Source organism: Paramisgurnus dabryanus, chromosome 2 (genome assembly GCF_030506205.2).
Source record: "Paramisgurnus dabryanus chromosome 2, PD_genome_1.1, whole genome shotgun sequence".
In the NCBI taxonomy this organism is placed as follows: Eukaryota; Metazoa; Chordata; class Actinopteri; order Cypriniformes; family Cobitidae; genus Paramisgurnus; species Paramisgurnus dabryanus.
Genome location: NC_133338.1, coordinates 36,235,116 through 36,257,667, shown reverse-complemented (window position 1 = coordinate 36,257,667; position 22,552 = coordinate 36,235,116). Strand labels below are relative to the sequence as shown.

The 22,552-nt window shown below is 36.7% G+C and overlaps 3 protein-coding genes across 7 annotated transcripts in view; 2 read left to right on the top strand and 1 right to left on the bottom strand.

Annotated features, from left to right (window-relative positions):
* smarcd3b (SWI/SNF related BAF chromatin remodeling complex subunit D3b) overlaps positions 1 to 3,676 on the top strand; it is a 44,328-nt gene extending 40,652 nt beyond the window's left edge. For 2 of the 5 annotated variants that reach the window (XM_065289330.2, XM_065289332.2), the window contains exon 14: positions 117 to 3,672. In XM_065289330.2, the coding sequence (XP_065145402.1) occupies positions 117 to 170 (54 nt within the window). In that variant the 3' untranslated portion in view covers positions 171 to 3,672. Of the gene's footprint in view, positions 1 to 116 lie in introns of all 5 variants that reach the window. The other 3 variants (XM_065289331.2, XM_065289329.2, XM_065289334.2) reach the window with 3 other exon arrangements.
* Positions 3,677 to 6,289: 2,613 nt separating this feature from the next.
* Positions 6,290 to 10,849, bottom strand: chpf2 (chondroitin polymerizing factor 2). Its single transcript, XM_065289335.2, has 4 exons — positions 9,448 to 10,849; positions 8,750 to 9,314; positions 8,292 to 8,474; positions 6,290 to 8,122 (listed from the first exon to the last, which is right to left on the bottom strand). The coding sequence occupies exons 1-4, from the start codon at positions 9,720 to 9,722 to the stop codon at positions 6,851 to 6,853; spliced, it is 2,295 nt and encodes a 764-aa protein (XP_065145407.1). The 5' UTR covers positions 9,723 to 10,849; the 3' UTR covers positions 6,290 to 6,850.
* Positions 10,850 to 11,956: 1,107 nt separating this feature from the next.
* On the top strand, positions 11,957 to 21,072 carry abcf2b (ATP-binding cassette, sub-family F (GCN20), member 2b). Its single transcript, XM_065289336.1, has 15 exons — positions 11,957 to 12,099; positions 12,864 to 13,036; positions 13,555 to 13,767; positions 14,069 to 14,251; positions 14,382 to 14,553; positions 15,804 to 15,899; positions 16,089 to 16,191; positions 17,425 to 17,520; positions 17,719 to 17,838; positions 18,435 to 18,524; positions 18,731 to 18,841; positions 18,965 to 19,027; positions 19,222 to 19,350; positions 19,479 to 19,682; positions 19,774 to 21,072. The coding sequence occupies exons 2-15, from the start codon at positions 12,883 to 12,885 to the stop codon at positions 19,888 to 19,890; spliced, it is 1,851 nt and encodes a 616-aa protein (XP_065145408.1). The 5' UTR covers positions 11,957 to 12,099; positions 12,864 to 12,882; the 3' UTR covers positions 19,891 to 21,072.
* The last annotated feature ends 1,480 nt before the right edge of the window (positions 21,073 to 22,552 follow it).

Here is a 22,552-nt window from a genome sequence, read left to right as displayed (position 1 = left end):
TCTGTAGCTCAGCATGGTGCTAGCATTAGTTTGATTCCCAAAAAATGCATGTGCTAATAAAATGCATTGTGCACTGGTTAAATTACTGGCTCATCGTCCTCCTCATTTCTTTAAAGATTCAGCAGAGGAGACAGGAGCTGGAACAAGCCTTGGCTATGAGGAACACCTAAACTCCTCACAGTTAGGCACGGTGGTTCATCTGGGACAACGTTTGCTCCATGTTGAGATCCCTGCGTTGTTCTTCAGTATATGAGAGTTTGTGTGCGTGTTCAGTCATCGTCACATGACCTACAATCTACCATTCTGGACCAATCACATCCAGTCACATCCCCAGCTCCGTTGTATGGACATTTTAGCCAACCATGGTACAGTACTGTATCTTCCATGCTGGATGAAATCATCTCACAATACACTATTTCTAGTTTTTAATACTTATTACTTTCACCAGCATTTTGAACTTAAAGACTTGAGTGGACTTCATCCGCGTAGACTGTGGAAACAACCTGTTTTCTAACATCTGTTTCGATTCAGCTATCGATCATCCGCTCTTTGTATTCAAACACGGTTTTGCAGAGAGAAACATTGTGTTCTGACTAATGTATTAATCATGTCTCGTTTAGCCCACTTTTATATAATTTATTGGGTCAAGCAAAAAATATATTTTTTGTTTATCCGTTTCCTTATCGAAAAAAAACTACATTTTCTGCCCTTTTTAAGAAGTGTATTTATGAAGTACTTTGATGAAGGCAGCTTTTAAAACAGAATATTTCAGTATTGACTAAACCAACTACAGGGTATTTTACACTCTTCTGTCCCTGCTACAGCTATTGACATTCGGCTGCATTAATTTAATTGTACATAAACATTGAAGGATGTTGTTTCAACATATTTAAAAGCATTTGGAAGGATCTGATATGTCACTTTTTTTGAAAACCTTGTATCTGAAGAAAAGATATAAAGAAAGTGGGCCATTCAAGCAAATTAGGAGGATAGGTTCACCCATAAAAAATTCTTGTCATATTTTTATAACCCTGTATGAATTAATTTTTTCTGTTAAACTTAAAGTAAGATATTTTGAGAAATGACAGTAAGCACACAGCTGATTGTAACCATTGACTTCCATAGTAGGTAAAACAAATAATGTGTTGTAGATGTTTTCCTACTATGGAAGTCAATGGTGCCAATCAGCTGTGTGCTTACCGTCATTTCTCAAAATATCTTCTTTTGTGTTCATCAGAAAAAAATAAATTCATACCGATTCAGAACAACATGAGGAAGAGAAAATGATGACAGAATTAAAATTTTTGGGTAAACTATCCCTTTATTCTGAAATATGATTTGGATAGTTTCAGAGATATTTCCCTTTTCGTAACCAAAACCTTTAGTAGGCATGGGCCGGTATGAGATTTTGGCTGTATGATAACCTTTAGCAAAAATACCACAGTTTCACGGTGTTGCAGTATTGCCATTGCACCACTACAATTTGTTATTTTCAAATGTCTGCATATGCAAACAACAACATACATTTTATTTTTAAGCAACATACAACATGTATGCCAGGCAAAAATAATTCCTTAAATTATAATATTTTTTAAAAAAAAATACAAAAATTATCATATTAAATGTAAACATCAAATCAATTACATGACTTAATTATTTAACTAAATTTTGTGTAAACACAGCTTATACCTTGAAAACTGTATCACATAAAATTTTAGTGGTTTATAACCTTGACTCTTTAAACCTCTGTATACCTTGAAACCGGTAACCGGCCCATGCCTATGTGCACATCAAATTTTCTTTAAATCCTTTATTATTTTAATCTATTTTAATATTGCTGTGTTAAATTGCATCACGTGGGCATTTTTCTCCTTAGCGAACCTTCACTTTATTTAAAGGATCGTATTAATAATTCGTATTTGATGTTTTACCAAAGGTCTAAATGACTGAAAACAGCGTTCAGACTAAGATGAAGGACTTTTTGCTTTATGACTCTTAGAGTCTTTGCACTACATCATGGATTGTCATTGAGTGCTTTGAAAGCTTTCCATGCTAATTATTTGTAACTTGACAAATGAAGGATATAAAAATGGGAACCCATGTTTAAATGTGTTAACGTTAGATACATTTCTACTGGATTATAGACTCATTTTATGATCGCATTCTAGTTCTGGGTGTTGATTCTGCTCGTCCAGGTCAGTTATTAGGTGTTTCCTGCCTTTTTTACACCTATGCATGCTGCATGGACACATTTTTATACTTTCATACAAGGACATGAGAAACCTTCTGATTGCTTGGGACTGGATCAGAAGAGCACTGATGTTTAGTTTGTGACCCTCAGTGACGGGGTCAGGTCACAGCCGCTACATTATAACCTAACGTGTCCATTTAAGGTCATGTAGTATGTTGTTTTTTGATTGTTTTTGTTTTGTCTTTTTTAAAGATTTTGCAGTTTAATAAGTGGATATAAGAAGCACACCAAGGATTTTTACAGACTGCTACCAAGCCTGGTTGCAACAACAGCACCTCCCATTGAATCTCGTGGGTACTACATGTATAGTGTCAGCCATTTTGAACATTTTATGAACTTGAGTTGTAACAATGTAACGTTCATTATGACATCTTCTTGTGGTTTTGTGTTAGCAACTGAAGATTTTTGTTGTGTAATGTAGTCTCTTGCTGTTCAAGCCAGCAGCTGTGCTCTGACTTACCACTGTTTGGTGTTCATTGTTACCCACTCTCACGTAATCATTTGGTCAGCCACTATAGCCTTTGTGACACAGAATCACACTGCCATCTAGTGCTTTTAAAGGACAAATCTTCCCCAAACAGTGAAGGCAAAAACAAAAAACTGCACATCATTAGTATGGGATCACTGTTGATTTAAGTGTATTTATATATTCAAGGCTTTAAACTTTTTTGAAACCTTTATTACAACCATTTTATTTGGGTTATAGTGTCAGTCTCTTAGATTTGTTCACAGAAATAGTGCCAGCAGACATCTTTACATGTACTGTAGGTTTTGATGATCCACTATGTAATTTTGTTTTTCTCACAAGTATCTGTACTACAAGTTTGTTGTCTCACCTTGATCTACTTTCACCAAAAGAGAGACTTCAGAAGTACGTGTGTTGGACAGCGAGGATGTAAATAAACAAGCGCTTGCCAAAGTTTGTAAATGGAACACCATACAAAAAAAAATTTGTTGGACGTTTATTTTAGAGGTATGTGTTTGTGTGTGTTTCAATCAAATACAGTTACACATTGTTAGTTAAGAATAAGACTCATTTCTGCTTTGAAACATCAGTTTGTGAGTACAGCGGTTGTATTTCAACATCACTAGTTTCCTGAGTGCTTTTCATGGACATTTACTTGTGTCTTAAAGGAAAACACCCCCGTTTTTCAATATTTTACTATGCTCTTACCTCAACTTAGACAAATTAATACATCTTTATGTACCATATAGGGATAAATTTAGAAGCCACCAAACACTTCCATGTTTTCCCTATTTAAAGAATGTTACATGAGTAGTTACACGAGTACGTATGGAAAACCTAAAAGTTTGGTGGCTTCTAAATTCCTACCTGTTTGGATCCTAAGGAATAAATAGGGCTAGCTAAATGCTAACACATTCACGTCAAGTTGTACAGATTAATTGCATGCATTGAATAAAGTTAGGTATGTATTAATATTTCTATAAGTTGAGGTAAGAACATAGTACAATTTGGAAAACGGTGGTGTTTTCCTTTAAAGGGGACATGTCACAATATTTTTTTAAGATGTCAAATAAATTGTTAGTGTCCCCAGAGTACACATGTGAAGTTTTAGCTTAAAATATCAAATAGATAATTTATTATAACATGTTAAAATTGCCACTTTGTAGGGGTGTGCAAAAATGTGCCGTTTTGGGTGTGTCCTTTAAAATGCAAATGAGCTGATGAAGTGCAAACACTAATCACAATGATGGTGGTTTGATGCAATTCGAACTCAATTGTGCTGTGAATTATTTTCTCTTTCTCTCTGCACTAAATGGCAGTGCTGTGGTTGGATATTGGAGATTAAGGGGCGGTATTATTATAATAAGAGCTCCTTATGACATCATAAAGAGTTACTGGGTTGATCTTTTTCACATTTTCTAGGTTGATAGAAGCACTAGGAACCCAATTATAGCATTAAGACATGGAAAAGTCAGATTTTCATGCCATGGCCCCTTTAAGGCCCAAAATGAGACCCTGTCTGTGAAATCCAGTCTGAAGTCTAATAATCTTGGTTTAAAATCAGTTGATTTTTACATTGACTTTATTCTTACTCAGTCAAACTTAAAGATATCAAGGTTATACTTTACATAATGTATGATGATTTTATGTAGAATGCAGTAAATCACAAATATTACTTTAGCTGGGTTTTCACGGACTGGGTCACAATTAAGTATTTTAATTTCTGCATTTAGCAGAAACTTTAACTTCAATACCACAACATTTTCCATCCAGTAGCAGGCTACACATTTCATTTCAAAAGAACCTTTCACTCCCTCTCCACTGTTGACCTGGCAAAGTCCACAAGAACCTCCTCTGTACTCTTAAATGAAGTAGGAGGGTGGAAAGAAGTTTGGTGAGAAATTCTTTTATACATGAGACAGTCACTGGGAAAATGTACTGTATTAACCTACGTTTCGACCTACTCTGGAACGCAAGACTTTACATAAACCCAGACTCATGTTTTATCTCCCTACCTCTTCTAAACATACAGTACAGTGTGGGTATTGAATTTCAGCCAAACTACAAAAGAGCCCATAGAAGGGGAGAATGAAGCAAAGCTCCAGATGTGATTTAACAGATTTCGGTGAGCCAGACCAAGCTAGTTATGTGCTCATTTCCTTCAGTCTGTAACAAGAGTACAGACACCCATTGTAAAACAATTTGTAATGCCTTTTGTATATTAAAAGACATTCTATTGATAATTTAGGCCTTCAGGACTACAACAGTTACTTTTCTTTAAAACATGCTGTAAACAGTAGGGAATTTAAGTAATTTTAAGGAAAAAATAAGGTAACATTTCAAAAGTGTTTTCGTTTTAGGTACCCTGATTTTTTTTAAATAATAGTTTAGATTCATACGTGTGCCATGTCTCTGACTTGTCTCTTAGTCCTTGGTCAAGGAATGAAAATCAAGCAGCTCTATGTCTTGAAGGCCTAAATTTGTGTGCAATGACAAAAGCTACAGAATCCGCTACATGTGAAGGCATATCTGTATAATCAGTATGGAGCCAACCAGAATAATGTAATAAAATATGATTTTTTATCCATTGAATCTAAAATGAGGAAAAGAACAAGCAGCAACATTCTTCTGAATTTCCTCTTTTGTATTCTCACAAAAACAAATAGTAGGTTAATAAAGGAAAGTTATCCAAGTAAACGAATGGTGAGTAAAGTATGACAACTGTTAAGCCAATATCGTTTAAAGGGACACTCCACCTTTTTTGAAAATTTGATGATGTTTATTGATTTGGAGTCTGGTTGTACCACTTTTAGCATAGCTTAGCACAATCCATTGAATCTGATTAGACCATAAGCATAGCGCAAAAAAAGAACCAAAGAGTTTTTAAATTTTTCATATTTAAAATTTGACTCTTCTGTAGTTACATCGTGTACTAAGACCGACGGAAAATTGAAAATAGTCCCTTTGGTAACTTTTAATAGCAGGGGACTATTTTCATGCACTGCGTGATATTATGTTATGGCAGCAAAGTCCTTGATTATTACACCAGAATGAGAGGATAGTTCCTAGCCATATCTGTCTAGAAAATCGAAACTTATATTTTTCGTCGATTTTAGTACACGGTGTAACTACAGAAGAGTCAAGTTTTAAATAGGAAAAATATCGAAACAGTTTGGCCACTTTTAGCGCAATGCTAATGGGTCTAATCAGATTCAATGGATTATGCTAAGCTATGCTAAAAGTGCTAGCGCCAGACCCGGAGATCAGCTCATTGGATTCCAAAACGGTAAAATTTAAATGTTTAACTCTAGGCGAGCTGGAAAAAGAGCATATTTAAAAAAAAGTGGAGTGTTTTTTACCAGCTATTTTGGGGTTAGGAAGAACCAATAAATATAACAACCAAATTGTTTTCTAAGAACATGAAACAGTGTATTTGTCCATGTACAACAGGTTCCAGTTACACAGAATTAAGTTTTTTGCTGCAAACATAAAAAAAAATCATGTCCACATATCCAGGTCTTAGGAGGTTAAAGCAGCTCAACATTTGGGTGCATCACAGCCATGACTCAGGATCAGCTTTCACAGATTAGTTTATTCACTCCGGACATATTCAGCACATTCTGTTCAAAGGTTGTACAATCATTTATCTGAAGGAAAAATGGCTCAAGTTATTTCTGAAGCTAAGTAGAATATAACTCTTGCTAACCATCTGAAGTCTGTCATCTTTGTAGGGTAAAAGCATAATGGGATTTTAATGCTCTTTACCTGCATTCAGTCATCTGCAGTCATGTAAATTAAATGAAATTTAAGTTCATTACCCAGTTCAAATTAAATACAGTTATATAGAATTATTATGTGCTCTGGTTAATAAAGTCCGCTGGTTTATTTTTCTTTAAGAACTAAAGGCAAGTCCCACTATATGTGGATCTTGAGTAACAAGTCTTGTGTCTAGTAATACTGAATCGTTGGATGATCTGTTCAGATACATTCACAACATCAAGGTAAAACATCAGTAGGTCCTTTTCAATGAGGCAGATTTTGGTTCATCGTTAGTCCAGGTATCATAAGGCCACCAAAATGAGATTCATGAAGTTTAAGCCAAATTAAGGCATGCTTCCAATAACATAAACTTCTTATGTGCTGTTAGCCTGCTCTTGTTCAAACAAAGCCATTGCTAGGTGAGATCGAGAGGCCAGCCCCTCTAGATTACTAAGCACACAGCGGTGATAGATATCCTCACTAAACCTTGGGTTACATTCCCTGTGAAAATATTTCTGGACGAGTGCTGGCTCAACGGCTCGAAAGACGTGCAACCCAGAGTACCGCACAAATATCTCATACACATCCATGCTTTCAAGCATCTCATCATTGTCCAAGATATCTGCCGCCATCTTTGTGCGGGCAGCCATATAATCTGCATTGTAAAAGCAGGCTTCTTCAAAGACGTGACGGTCAAAGTGGCCATCGCGCAGTGTCTCGGATGCAAACGATGAAGCGGCAGACGGCTGCTGGTCGCGGTACACCAGAGCGGGACTGTACTCTTGGAAGTGGATCGGGAAGAACACCTGCCAATTGCTGATGGCATTCATACGGCAACGGTTGAGAAAGTCAGCATTGATCTCCGTCCATACACTGGCTAGGAAGAACAGAGTGTCTACTGGATGCTTCTTAGAGATGATATCCATCAGCTTGACCTGTGAGGGAACTTCAGTCTTTACACTGATCCAAGGAATTTTAACATCGCCGTAACGCTTCTCAACCTCGCCAATCATGGCTTTGACACCGGCAAAAACGTCTGTCTGGCTGACCCGCTGGGCGTCGAAGGGGTCATACACAAACAAGAATGTGAGCAGAGCATTGTCATGATTATCCAAAGCGTTCATAACATACATGTCAAGGAAGTTTCCCACAAAGTCTTGATCGTGTGCCGTCACAGGGAGGATCACCTGTACCCTTGTCGCTTCCGTTACATATGGCATGGGAATGATCTCCACAGCACTGAGCGGCTTCAGCAGACTCACCCGTTTGGCAATGACCTGACTATGACCCTTCTGCGTAAAGGCTTCCAGGGCCAAATCCAGCACGTATTCCATCCCTCGTGTGGGATCGAAGCGCCTGTACCCATTCAGCAAACGCCGCTTCCGGAATCGCAACTGCGGCTGATAGCGCTCGTTCAGACGCCCCACCGCCGTCTCCAGGACTGAATTAACATCTGCCCTGTCCGCACCTCGAAGTTCACACTTTGGAGAACTGTCGGCACATGAATAAATGTGCTCTTCAGTGAAGTATTCCCAGTTGATCACCTCAAAGCGAGTCTTGGGACGAAAGGGTTGGTTGATTCCGATGGGCCAGGTGGCTCCAGCTTTGCCCTCTGGAGTAAGCTCACTTATGTTACTGATCTGAAGCTGTAAATAAAATGAAAGAATACGATTTATTGCCTTTAACTGGACGAGACAGAAAAGGGAGAGGAGTGGTTCAATCAAAACCACAGAAACATATACATATTCTTAAGTCTGCCTACAGGTAACAATTATTTGGACACTGGCTGGTTAGAAGTGATATTAGGTAACATACCTGCAGCTGTTGTATCTGTGCATATGTCCAGTCCAGTTCAATCTGGCTGTAGCGTTTGTGAAGGCGATACATCAGGGCAGGTTCAGAGACCGGGTGGACAGTGAAGGCATTTTTAAACTGGGCACTGTCCTCACGCTCAGGGTCTACATTCTTCTGTAGCTCAAAGTAACGGTAAGTCATCTCCTACATCATTTTTAAAGAACACAATATCAATTATCATAATCCTTAGTATAAAAACAATGCAATGGGCTAAATTCACACTCTATTTTCGCTATTAGATAAATGCCACTTTTGTTCCAAAGTCTTATGTGATATCTTTTCATGCAATTAATTTAAATGAGGACTAATGTAGGTTAAGAACTAACATATTTTCTGTTAAAATAGAAAGTCACATGTTTGGAACGACAGGAATGTAATGTGTATACTATATAATAACAAAAACGTAAGTGCTTCATCACCTGATGCTTCTCAACACAACTCAGACCCAAATAATCAATGATGCAACGACCAAGCCACTCATCTGGCCTGACACTGAGGATATCGTTTCTACAGGAGTCCAGATGAGGTTGCAATCGGGCCAGCAGGCTGCGCGACAGCAGGTACCCGTATCCTCCGTGACAATATCGGGCACGTTCTTCACCCCCAATAAACTCCTCCGCCCGTCCCATGTACATGTCCTGTCCGGCACTAAGATGGTTGACCAGCTCTATGACCCTTTCAGCTTGCGTATATGTATCATCTTGCGCAAGGTAAAACCAGTCGTATTCATTGCCGTGGTGTTGGTGAAGGTGCCGTATAGTTTCATACATTAGCCATACGGGCCGATCATCTCCATGAGCGACAACAACCATGCCGTGCGGTGCTTTTGCACTTCTAAGGCCAGTGAAGAAGAAGGTGCGGTGAAAACGGTGAGCTACCGTTTTATTGACTGCCACACCTAATGTATTCAGAGTGACACGTGAGGTCAGGATGCCCACCAGAAGACGCTCTCGGATGCCCAGCTCTGTGTGAATGTAGCGAGTCCTGTAGCAAAAAATAAATCATAAATAAACCCATGCACAATTTAAAGGTAAATGCAGATTTTTCATATACATAAGTGACCCTCATATCTGTCATAATGGAACTGAGTGAGGCCCAAACTGAACTGATATCTCACCTGAGGACTTTCTTATGGGGTTTGTTGGGGTCCTTGTGATAGGGTACAATGCGTGGCTGGAAGTCCTCATTCCCATCCCCATCTCTGCCATCCTGGTGATCCCTGACATGACCACTATGTGGAAGTCTCCCATTGCCTAGTTCGTCTCCACAAGCATTATCTGTTTCCCCCTGCGTCCAGGAGACCATCAAAAGACTGAGGCTACAGCCCAAAGAAAGTCCCAGGATGAGAGGCAGAGCAGGCCGGAAAACAGCCAAGAAAGAAGACAGGCGCATGGTGGAGCAATCTCTCCCCAATGCCAGTCAGCAGTTTTCAAGTTTCACACTTTCGCAGTTTTGTTTATGGGTAGACACAGATAGTCACAGATACAAAGTTTCTGTATTTTAAGTGTATTGAAGTCCTGACACTATATCTATGCGTCATATACTTTACTGTTAAGACAGTGTAAAGCCACAACAACAAGCAATGCCAAAATATGATTCAGAATAATCTCTTATGACTCTTTATGGTGAAATGACTGACAACAGGACATGGGTCTGAACTAAACATGCAATACTGAAGCAGTACCACTTCCTTTATTTAATTTTGACTTCTAACAACAAAAATAAGGAGAATTTAATATACCAAAACATCACCTTGCACGCAATATGCGCTAACTACATGTGTAAATACATTATTTGACAAATTACATTATTAGATAAGAAATCAGCCACCGTAGTGAAGCACAAGTGATGGGATCGCTAACGTTAACCATTCGACAACATTTGCAACCAGCAACAGTTATGCACCGTTGAGCAATAACGTAACAGGCAGGTTGATTTAAACTTTAGGATACATAATAGTGGTTTTGTAAAACATCTGTCTTCCGAAAAACAACTGACAATAAATTAATAAATTCTGTAAAAATTGCGTATACCCGTTTTAGCACACTAACGTGAACCACGTTAGCAACAACCAGAATTTTATCCACAAGAAACACTAACTTAATCCAGCTCGTTTTGTGTAATATCCGCGTCTCTTCCGAGGACTGAGTCAAATGTATAAAAACAAATGTGAAATGACTTCCTTAGCTTTGCTGTGAGGGTGTCCATCGTCGTTAACGTATCACATATACCTGCGGATGTGCTAAAGAGGAAGATATACTCAATGCGTTAAAAGACCCAAGGAAACAAAAATCACACACAATCGTTCCACGCTTGTATGATTCCTCTAGCTGCATTAATACAGCTATATAATGCTTCGTACTGTTCACATTGCGTCCATTATCCTGCGAGATGCTCTCGTGCACTCTCGTGCTTTTTCGGATCCAGGCAGGCAGACACGTCATCAAGCATGAATCCCAGCAAGAGAATCATTCATCAAGTTTTTATGATTGATTTTTATTTATATATTAAGTCTCTCCAATGTATTGAAAACAAAAAATGTAGAGATATATTTTTATACGCCATAGAATTGAAGTTAATCGAAAACTGAACCGGTAACTAAAAAAAAAGAATTAATTATCAAGTAATTATATAATGCGAGAGAGAGAGAAGGAGCTAGTGAGTTAATGATAATTTGTATAGATCAATGGAGAGAGTACTTTTTGGTCACTTAAAACATATTAAAACATATACTTATATGTCTGCAATGACAGTTTTTCACAATGAGGCATTAGACGCATTTGCTGAGAAAAAAAGAGAAAAAAAGCATTTGTGCAGATTACAGTCTGAGACTGGGTATAGTACAGTTGCAATTTCATATTAAAACTTGCAAAGGTCATTGAAGCACATGAATAATGCTAGTCCAACAACATCATACTTAGCCTCGTGAATTCAGGTAGTCAAAAACTACGTAAACTTCATTTATTTTTCTCAGTTACCTATAAAGACCATAATCTACCCTAGCACTTCATATTTTTTATTAAGGCTTGCTCCCGTCTGCTGTCTGTATATATTTAATATTTATTGTTTTGCCAGTAGTATCTTTTAAAGGCAGGGTCCATGATCTTTGAAAGTCAAGGTGGATGATATTACCTAAACAAACACGCCCCAATAGATTCTGGACCTTCTTTTGATAGACCCAGTCCACACATACGCAACCCAGGCAATAATGTCGGTTAGTAGACATGCCCCTTACTGCTGATTGGCTAAGTGTGTTTTGGTACTCGGCTGACTCCCTTTTCCAGTGTTTTTCAAAAATCATGCACCCCGCCTTTAATTCTATACTATTCATTTAAAGAGCTTTTCCCAGTGTACACTGTTGCAAAGCAGGTCTACAGCTCAGCACAAAACAGAATATAGAAAAAAAACATGCATATAACAGGCATGTTATACAAGAGTAACAAAGGAACTGCTGTTGCTGTGTAGTTTGATAATTACCTTAACAAATACAGTTTTGCAGTGCTGCTTGTTAAAGTGCTAAATTAATATTTTGACGTTTAATTTGGTGAATTTTAAGACTACGACTACTGAAACTGCTAACATCTCAATCCTTTTCAACCTTTATTACGCATAAATGGCATGGCACAGTAAATGATCGCTTGTCTGAAAGGCTCTGCTCACCAGCAGGCAGAAATCAAACACACTGTTGACCAAATACGGTTTCGGCTGTGTGCGCGAGCCGCTGCTGCCCGGGCGCGTGTCAGTAAACAGCGCTTAGCTCCACAAAAAGGTATGTCAGTTTAATTTAATCTATTTAATTAACCTGAAACTAGTTATTGTTTTATTCTAACGTTCTTACGTTCAAGTTATACATGACACGTAGATACACTGTTATTGAAGCGATATTCTGGTTATACAGTATAAAGCTTGGTGGTTTATGTCACTGGGGGCGCCTCCTGCTGTCATTAAATTGTAAAACCGAAGCCATGTGTAATCCTTACCTTACGCAAACTAAACCATACACGACTGTACAGTACATGTATATACCCGTTACTGGAACAAATCCACATCGTTAGGGAGTGAAGAACTCTATAATACAGTTGTGAATAAAATGTTGCTATAATAAGCTAGCAAGGCCCTGTGCCGGTGATCTGTTATGAGGCAGCGATCTCGATATTAGCACATCAATGTGAGGGTGTTTATATGAATGTAACGCATAGATGGCGCCTTGTTTTCATGAAAAGCGCTCTGGGGTACAAGTTGTTCTTGTGGGACAGCAGTGTATGAAGTTATATATACAGCCAAAAAGTATATAAGGTAACTGTCACTTAATTATGAGAAAGCCTGTGAAACAGATGGAACATTGATGCTTTACAATATGCGAGCTTCAAAATGATTTATGATTTGACATAACAAAAAAAGTTCAAAATTGTGACAAACAGAAGTATCACTCACCAATGGAATGTGTATTAATATATGTAAGTGTCACATCTTTCATTTCTGCTTAAGTATAGATTTAATATCAACACTTTTAATATCTGTTAAACATCACAGGTTGCTTTACTCTGCACCCATGCCTTCAGAGCTTGCTAAGAAGAAGGCTGCAAAGAAGAAGGAGGCTGCCAAAGCTCGACAGCGTGTGAAGAAGCATGAAGAGGTGAATGATGAAGGAGAGCAAACTGATGGCCAAGTAAATGGCACTGTAACTGATGAAGAACCAAATGGAGGTGTGTTTTATATGGTTGCTGTAAAAGCAATGATGTCACTGTGACAGGAAGACTGGTGAAACATTTTAATCGAACTAGGATTTATAAAGTTTTAATCTATTTTCTCTAAACCGTTTCATCATTTTCTACAGTTGCAAGGAGAAAGAGTTAATATTTACCAGCAAAAGTTTACTCTACATGGCAAAGTCATCCACAAACGGTTATAAACAGGGTGGTAATGGGGCAACGGGGGTGGGGGTTAGGGGATGGTTGGGTTACGGAGTCCGGGGAGTGAATTTCGAGAAGGAAAGGAGTTCCACCTCCAATTCTAACTGGTTAGCATTATTGAAATGGTGGAATTATATTTTATAACTTATTAGCATTTAAAAATGACTCCATTATGCATCATCAAGTTTGTCACATGACACTTCACAGTTACATTATGTATCGGTTTAATTTCAGATTTTCCATTAACTAAATATCCAAAATTTGCATTCTCTCTTAATTCTCCCTGTTTCTTCTTTCACTTTTTCTTTTAGATGTTGCTGCATTGGCTAAAGAGCTGGATGAGTTTGAGCTGCACAAGATGGAGGCACGGGCAGTGACAGGAGTTTTGGCTTCGCACCCCAACAGCACTGATGTACATATAAGCAGTCTTTCACTAACCTTTCATGGCCAAGAGTTACTGAGTGACACCAGCCTTGAGCTCAACTCTGGCCGACGTTATGGTCTCATTGGTCTCAATGGCACAGGTATGGAATTTAAGTGACCCTGGTGACCTCCATCACTTCTTAAGCTACAGTATTTCTCAAGCTCAGAGTGCCAGTCAGGATGATTTAAAAGTGAAAGTAATGTATTTGCCAATGTATGGTAATACATATTTGGATTGTGACTTCTGCATTTAACCCATACAATAGTAAATACACACACTGCAAGTTGTGAACACACACCCAGAGCAGTGGGCACTGCAGCGCCCAGGGAGCTATTGGGGTTAAGGTGCCAATATACATTTTATGGATATCTAAAAGTGAGTTTTCTGAATATTTTTTGTAGGTAAGTCAATGCTCCTGTCTGCCATTGGGCACAGAGAAGTTCCTATCCCAGAACACATAGACATTTACCACCTGACACGTGAGATGACCCCTAGTGAGAAGACTGCACTGCAATGTGTCATGGAGGTTGATGAAGAGAGAATAAAACTGGAGAAGGAAGCTGAGAGATTGGCTCATGAGGACTGTGAGTTCAGCATACACAAACATTTCATTTGTAAATATATGCTTAAATATAATTACAATTATGACAAATGGACAAACTGTTATGATGTTATGATAACAGCAGGATATGCCTTATTTTCTCCTTATTGTAGCAGAGTGTGAGAAGCTGATGGAGATTTATGAACGTTTGGAGGAGTTGGACGCAGACAAAGCTGAAGTTCGAGCTTCACGGATTCTCTATGGACTGGGTTTTACCCCTGCCATGCAGCGGAAAAAGCTTAAAGATTTCAGTGGAGGCTGGAGGATGCGTGTGTCCCTTGCCAGGTATGATGTTCATTATTAGTTTTAATGTCAGAAGAGAATTCTCTTTATGTATCCACCTTTTTCAAAGTCACAAAATTACCTGTTTTGCTTTTGCATCCGTATGGTGCTTAAGACTTCCAATTGGCATTTTAATGCCTTTATCTAGCTAATAACAAATACTACGTGAAAGTGCAAAGCATAATACAGGAAGTCACTCACCGTAAATTGGCTCCACCCATCGGCGAGGTCAGGATAAAAGGTGGATAGTTGGAAACATTTTTTTAGTTTTGCACTTTATTCTTTTGTTCTGTTAAAGTTTAGCTCAATTTAGCAGAAATATACAGGTTACTTAATCAGTAGTCTTCATAAATAATCTTAATCATAACTTTATCTATTTTCTAATCTATTAATTTATGTTTGAGACAAAACCATACTAGTAAATGTGTGCAATTGTTACCTTGAGAAGATTTTTCTACACCATCTTGGTATGAAGAACTCACAAACCTATTGCAGTCAGTTTGATCACATAAAAACAATTTGTTTACTGTAAATGTTACCACATGGGCAGTCTCATGTAGCCAGACCTTCCTTGGCAGCTTTGAATGGCCAAGGACCGCCACTGACACGTAAAGTAACCAATCACATTTTGCTTTGTGCTACATTATGTTTAGGGGCTTGGAGATGTCGCCAGAATAACAGAGCGGTGCAACCATCATTCACAAACGTTTATAACGAACGTAAAACAACGTACAACAATAGCAAAAACTTTAAAAACCTTGCATACTTTTAAACATGCATTGTTTATTTGATCGTGACGAAGCATATTGTCACCGATGTAAACATGAAAGCATTTTTCTTCAAACAGACGTCTTTATGTTGTTTCCTGGCGGTCCGTTAAAGATTGCGACACACACAACTCCCGGAAATCCTGTATATTTTAACCAATCAGCGGACGACTTCGAAATCTGCTGAAGTGTTTCCAGTTGAGTGCGCTGCCTGTATGAATCAGACGTTGAATCAACAGTTCATGGCCTTGACGGCTGAGACTACCACATGGGGCACGTCTTTTAGATTACCTGAAATCAAATGGATATAGATTTTTTGCCAAATTACAATTACTCTTTATTTCTTATAGTTACTCAAAGAGAATGGCATTAGATACATTTCCACAAAAAAAATTATTTTCAAAGTTATAGTTTACCAATACATCCTAAATCATAACACATTTGATACATCCTCGAAATTCTTGTTCCTTAATTTCTGTATTTTAGGGCCTTGTTCATAAAACCCTTCATGCTGCTGTTAGACGAACCTACTAACCACCTGGATCTAGATGCCTGTGTGTGGCTGGAAGAGGAACTTAAGTCGTGAGCATTGTTTTTACAGTTTATTAAAGTTTGTCTCTCCAGATGATCCAGTAACCAAATGAGATTTTATTTTAATCGACATGCAACAGATTGAAAGTTTGAAAATATATATATATATATATATATATATTAATTTATTTTTAAATAAATGTAAAAATATATTAAGTTCATTAATGTAATTTTGTTCAGCTTCAAGCGTATCCTTGTGCTCATCTCACATTCTCAAGACTTCCTCAATGGTGTGTGCACTAACATCATTCATCTTCATCAGAGGAAGCTCAAATACTACACTGTGAGTACAGAACCAGGACATTGAACATTTAGCAGACTTGTTTTTTAAAGGGCAGAGCTTCTTTTGAGTACATTAGAATAGCTCTTCTTTGAAAATATACAGTACATCTCAGAGAACGGGATGAATGAAGCGCTATTCATATTTTTGGAAGATATATATACATACTGTATATTTGTATGCAAACTGATGAAAAAGAAAACAAAGCTAATAGTATTGTGTTCTTTAAGCAGGTTTCTTTACCACAATGCTCTTTCTTCCTTTATTACCAGACAAAAGTTTAGTCTTTGTGCTGTTGCTCTTAATAATATGCGTTATCATGAGCCTCTTCCCTGCTGCAATATCAACCCTTGAAAGGGCTGAAATGTAATAATTATGCTGCTAATTATTATGCTGATAATGAAAACGACCCAAGAAAATAAGTCTTTAAACCAAAAATATCAAATTTAAGTGATTTTGTGCATAAAACAAGTAAAAAAATCTGCCAATGGGGTAAGCAAAACAATCTTGAACATTTTTCTTAAACACTAAATTCAAGAAAAAATAATTGCGTACCCCTTTGGCAGATTTTTTGCTTGTTTTATGCACAAAATCACTTAAATTTGATATTTTTGGTCTAAAGACTTATTTTCTTGGGTCGTTTTGCTCATCAAGAAAAAGCATCTTAATTCAAGAATGTTTAGATATTTTTACTGAAAACAAGACAAAAATACTAAGAATTTTTTTTCTTGAAAATCATTTTTTTGCAGTGCAATGGGGTAGGTCGGTCCCTTTCTTGACCCTATTTTAGCATTTTTTAGAGTCCATACATTTTTTTACTTGAAAACTACAATTTGATTTAAGACATATTTTTGTAATGGATGACTTTGAATAATAAAAAAGCCCATAATATTAAAGTCCATCAATATAGTTAAAAAATAACGGAAGGTGAGACCGCAAGCTGATTAATAAAATGCCAACATTACATTTGTGCAAACACTAGGCAAAGGTTGACTACTCTGAAGATGATATAATACAACATAGTTTTTTTTTATTTTGAATGCATTTGATCTTAACATAATTGCCAAACTTATCATAGTTTTGATAAGTTTACTATTATTTAAAATTTTGGATACAAATATAAATAAAGAATATAAGTGTGCTAAAACTTTCGAGAAGTATGTTAGCAGAAACAAAATGGCAAAGAGCATGTGAAGTTTTAATGCTTGCGCTGTCCCATGAATGGCTTGTTTTTAGGGCAACTATGATCAATATGTTAAGACCAGAGAGGAGCTGGAGGAAAACCAGATGAAGCGGTACAACTGGGAGCAGGATCAAATAGCTCACATGAAGGTAAAACATCAAAACATGTGCCCTTACTGCTCCATTTAAACAAGACTTTTGCTTTCTCTACATTGTGAGATCTGTTTTCCTCTTTTTTTTATCTTCATTTTGGAAAGTCATCTTTTATTGCATTGCATTGTGGTACAGTAGTATTTACCATAGGAATGGTATTGTAAAAATGATGTACATGTTCTCTGTCCTGTGTAGAACTATATTGCTCGTTTTGGTCATGGCTCAGCAAAGCTAGCTCGCCAGGCTCAGAGCAAAGAAAAAACCCTACAGAAAATGGTAGCGTCTGGCCTTACAGCCCGGGTGGTAAATGACAAGGTTTGTTACACAATCAAACACAAACACCTGAGACGAAGTGATTAGCCAACATGAGTTAGCTAACATTTTCTGTTGCTCAAGGTCTGTTACAGCATTAAGCAATACATTTAATAATGCTTATTCACCTCAGTTGTCCGTCAATCGTGAAAATAATTTAAAGAAATTAAATGAACTATTTTAAACAGTTCTAAAATAATGTACACAGATTATTTAAATCTTATTTTAGGTCACTCAAGCTTCATTAATTGATGGAGCATCCAGTTTGTTGCTGCATTAAAGAAAAATAAAGAAACTTTTTACTATCTATCTGTACAATTTTTAGAGAACTCTCAAAAACCTGATTCTGATAGGCCAGTTTTTAAATTTGACATTTTAGGGTTTGTTATTTCCAGATAAATGTATTTGAACCTCATCAAAGTTGCTAGCTTTACTTCAGCAGACATTTGTAAAGTAGTATCGGAACTCTCTTATGCTACATTTGTGTTGAGTTTGATCGTGACTATAAACAAAGCTTAAGCCTTGGGTTGAAAGTGATCCTGAATTTAAAGAAAACTTTGTGCATATAATAACATTTTAACCACACCTTCTTCTTGCAGACATTGTCCTTTTATTTTCCTCCTTGTGGCAACATCCCCCCTCCTGTCATCATGGTGCAAAATGTCAGCTTCAGATACTCCAGTGACACTGTAGGTCTGCTGTTACTTTAGTAATATTTACACAGTATTGGTTTGGGTAGAGAATTTTGTTAACATATAAATGCATTTACTTGTGTTGTTTGCTCTTGCCTCTGCCCTTTTTAAGACTATTCAAATTAAATGTAGTAAATCATTATTTAATTCCTTGTTATTATAATTTAAGTAATGTTGTGTTTTACTTTTGTTTACTTTTGCAGCATTTAATTTATAAAAACTTGGAGTTTGGAATTGATTTGGACACACGAGTGGCACTTGTGGGTCCCAATGGAGCAGGGAAGTCCACACTTCTCAAACTGCTGATGGGAGAGGTCAGAAAAATGGAACTTCTTAGATTAATAATTGCTTAATTTCACAGTTATCTTTAAAACTCATATTATTAGGATTTAGTATAGAAATTGAAATTAGTAGGCTTGTGTTTCCCTCTCTTATAGCTTCTTCCCACAGACGGAATGATAAGAAAGCACTCACATGTTAAAATCGGCAGGTATCATCAGGTATAGACTCTATACTGTACTTCCAGTCTTAGTACAGCAGGTTAAAATTTGTGTTTTTTGTAATTTTCATAACAATTAAATATCTGCCGTTTGTTTTTCTTTCTCTTTTACAGCTCTAAGATGTAAACAAAACTTGTATATCCCAATATTTTATAATTCCTACATTAAGTTTTTTGCATGTGTTCATCCTGCAGCATTTGACTGAGCAACTTGAGCTGGATCTATCTCCTCTGGAGTACATGATGAAGTGCTTTCCAGAGATCAAAGAGAAAGAGGAGATGAGGAAGATCATTGGACGTTATGGGCTGACGGGCAAGCAGCAGGTATATTGTCTTTAATGTGAAGGCGTGATAACATAAGTATTATATTGTGAATGCTAGACCAGTGGTTCTCAAAAATTTCCGGCGTTCACCTATCACTAAAGATTTTCTTATGTACTCTCCCTTTAAAGGTCAGTCCCATCAGGAACTTGTCAGATGGACAGAAGTGTCGGGTGTGTTTTGCCTGGCTTGCGTGGCAAAATCCCCACATGCTGTTTCTGGATGAGCCGACCAATCACTTGGACATTGAGACAATTGATGCTCTGGCTGAGGCCGTCAATGAGTTTGAGGGTGGAATGATGTTGGTTAGCCATGACTTCAGACTCATTCAGCAGGTATGACTTATAGCATAAGTGCAATAATGGGTGAGGTCTTGGAATTTTAGTATGAACATTTTTGATAATACATATTTCTCTCCAATTTTAGGTGGCTCGGGAAATTTGGGTGTGTGAGAAGCAGACCATCACCAAATGGAATGGGGACATTTTGGCTTACAAGGAGCACTTAAAATCAAAAATTGATAAACAGACTCATGATATTTAAAAAAAACTATGAACTGGAAAAACAGACTGTTAAGTTTCATATCAAGGACTGAATTTTTGAATTAGACAATGAATCCCTGATTATCAACTGCTGTTGTGGATTGCTTTCAATTGTACAGTACAATCAAATAGGATTATCGGCAGCACTTTTATGAAGAACAAAGGAAGAGTTTGGTTCCAAAACGCGATAAACGCCATTTTTTTTTGTAAAAATTGGTTACCACCAAAATCTAATATCCACCGTGTTATTCTGTCATCTTTTCTCCCCCTTTTTTTTCAAACCGTGACAAATGCCACTCTTCCTTCTCTGCAGAATGCAATAAATCCGCTAAACAAATCACAGCGCACCATTCCTGGAAACAATAAGGGCGACGCTTTGAATACACAATCCTGGTTTTCCTCATCTACTTTGTACTTCGTGATCAACAAACAAACAAAAACAAAATAATACTTTTTATGGCATGTGGTGGTTTTCTGTGGCGGGGAAGAAACGTAAGCCATCAAAATCTAATAATTTATGGCTGGCTGTTGCTTGTTCTCACATGACCGCATCAAGCTTCTCTCATGCTAACACATTGACCCCAGGGGAATCTTATGAAAAAACTTTACATAATTTTATGAAAGGCAACGAAAATCGATCAGGAACAAAACATTTTACAGCTGATTGCTGTCAAAAATTCTCAGTGACGACGTCCCAAGGATGACAGCACAGCAGCAATGACAGTGTTATTAATATGACAAAGTAAGTGTTTTGATTAATGCCATTAATTTTTTTTTAATCAGTGTATATCACTAGTCAACTAAATCAATGGCATAGATGAATGCACATATTGATTCAATAGATTTATAGCATTTTGAAAAAAAAAATTAATATAATCAGTTTTTATAATAAATCTTTGAAAATCAAATTATAAATTTGAACTTTGAATGTTATTATAACCTAAAGATGCTATGTGAAAGTTTATAACAGAAAATAGTGGTTTTCATCTTGTCACTTTCTTGGTTTGGAAAACACATTTTTACCCAAATTAGTCAAAATGGATTTACTGCGTTTTGGAACCAAACTCTTCAAATACAGAATTTTTAATGCAGCTCTCAGATGCAGATTTCCAAGCATCAGCATGTCTGTATTTACTATTGAAAATTCAAAAATGGTTTATTTGGAATAAATAGATTCATTCAAGCTCTTTGCATCACACTAATGTTAATATGGAAAGGTCACGTGATTTATAAGTCGTTTTAAAAGTAACTTTCATAATATGTCATAATCTGCATGTTATAACCTCAATATTTTAGTGCATCAAAATCTTGCAGCAAAAAATATATTGTAGGAAAGATGCGTCTGCTCTTACCGATAGTAGTCCACCTGGGAAAACATAAGGTGCTGCTGGAAGATCATTCCTCTAACTGTAAATGCTGGGCAGAGTGCTGTGGGATTATTTAAGCTTTTACCTGTTCTCTTTTGATTGACAATATCAGGCATGACTATCGGCTGTTTTCAAACTATCTGCCGATAGTGTAAAAAAATTGCTTTTATCCGCCAATCCTGATTATTGGCTAAATATCGGTGCATCTGTAATAGGAATACTAATGAAGCTAAGGGAGAAATGAACAGCATGAAAGAGTTTTTATAATTTTATAATCATTTGTTCGCATTGTTAAAAAGTAGAAAGTGGTTAAGGATTAGTCAAGTTATTTTTTCTTTTAGATTTATTTTATGTTGTAAGGAAGTGCCTTCTATTTTTTTTTTCTAGAAAAAAATATTTTGTTGAAAGGGTTTTTGCAACATATTATGCAACAAATTGCTTATCAGCCACATGCATATTACATTACTCGCAAAAGTGTTTTTCAAAATAAGGATAATGCTGTATGTAACTTCCTTAGTCCTAAGCAGATATCTCTTTGAGCTCTCCAGTTTGTAACAATGAAGCTTAAAGAAACCACAGTCAGTCTTTTATTTTTTATCATCATTGTACATGGAACCTTTGGTCAGAACACGATAAACCCATGGGTAAGATTACTTGAACCTATAAAGCAATATTATATGTATTATAATGCATATCAAGTACACCACATACACTCTTAAAAATTAAAGTGCTTAAAAGGTTCTTCACAGTGATGCCACGAAAAAACTATTTTTTGGTTCATTAAAGAACCATTTAGTCAAAGGTTTTTTAAAGAAGAGCATTTTTCAATTTTTTTAACAGAAAGATTCTTCAGGTGTTATGTGCTTAAAATAACTATTTCGAAAGAGAGTTTTTCAATGGCATTGAGTGAGTCAGCTTTATTTTTAAGAGTGTAGATATACTGTCTGTAGGCCTATAAACAACATTATAAATTTATTTTTACCATAGAAAATCTTTCATGGACAACACATTGCAGCTTATGTAAGTGTAATAGAGGATTTTATAAAATAAAACATAAAACCTCTTTATAATATTTAATATTTTTACATAATATTATACCCCCTAATACATATCAGCAATTTACCTAAACTTACTAAGATACTTTCGGTAATGTGTAAATAAGGCTATTTAGTTTCTAGTTTAAAACCGCATCTTTGGATTTTCTTTTTTTTAATGACTAGAAACCAGTGGGCTTGAAACAACAAAGAATTTCGAAGGTAATAAAAAAATATTTTAGCAGGTAAAAACAATGCATAT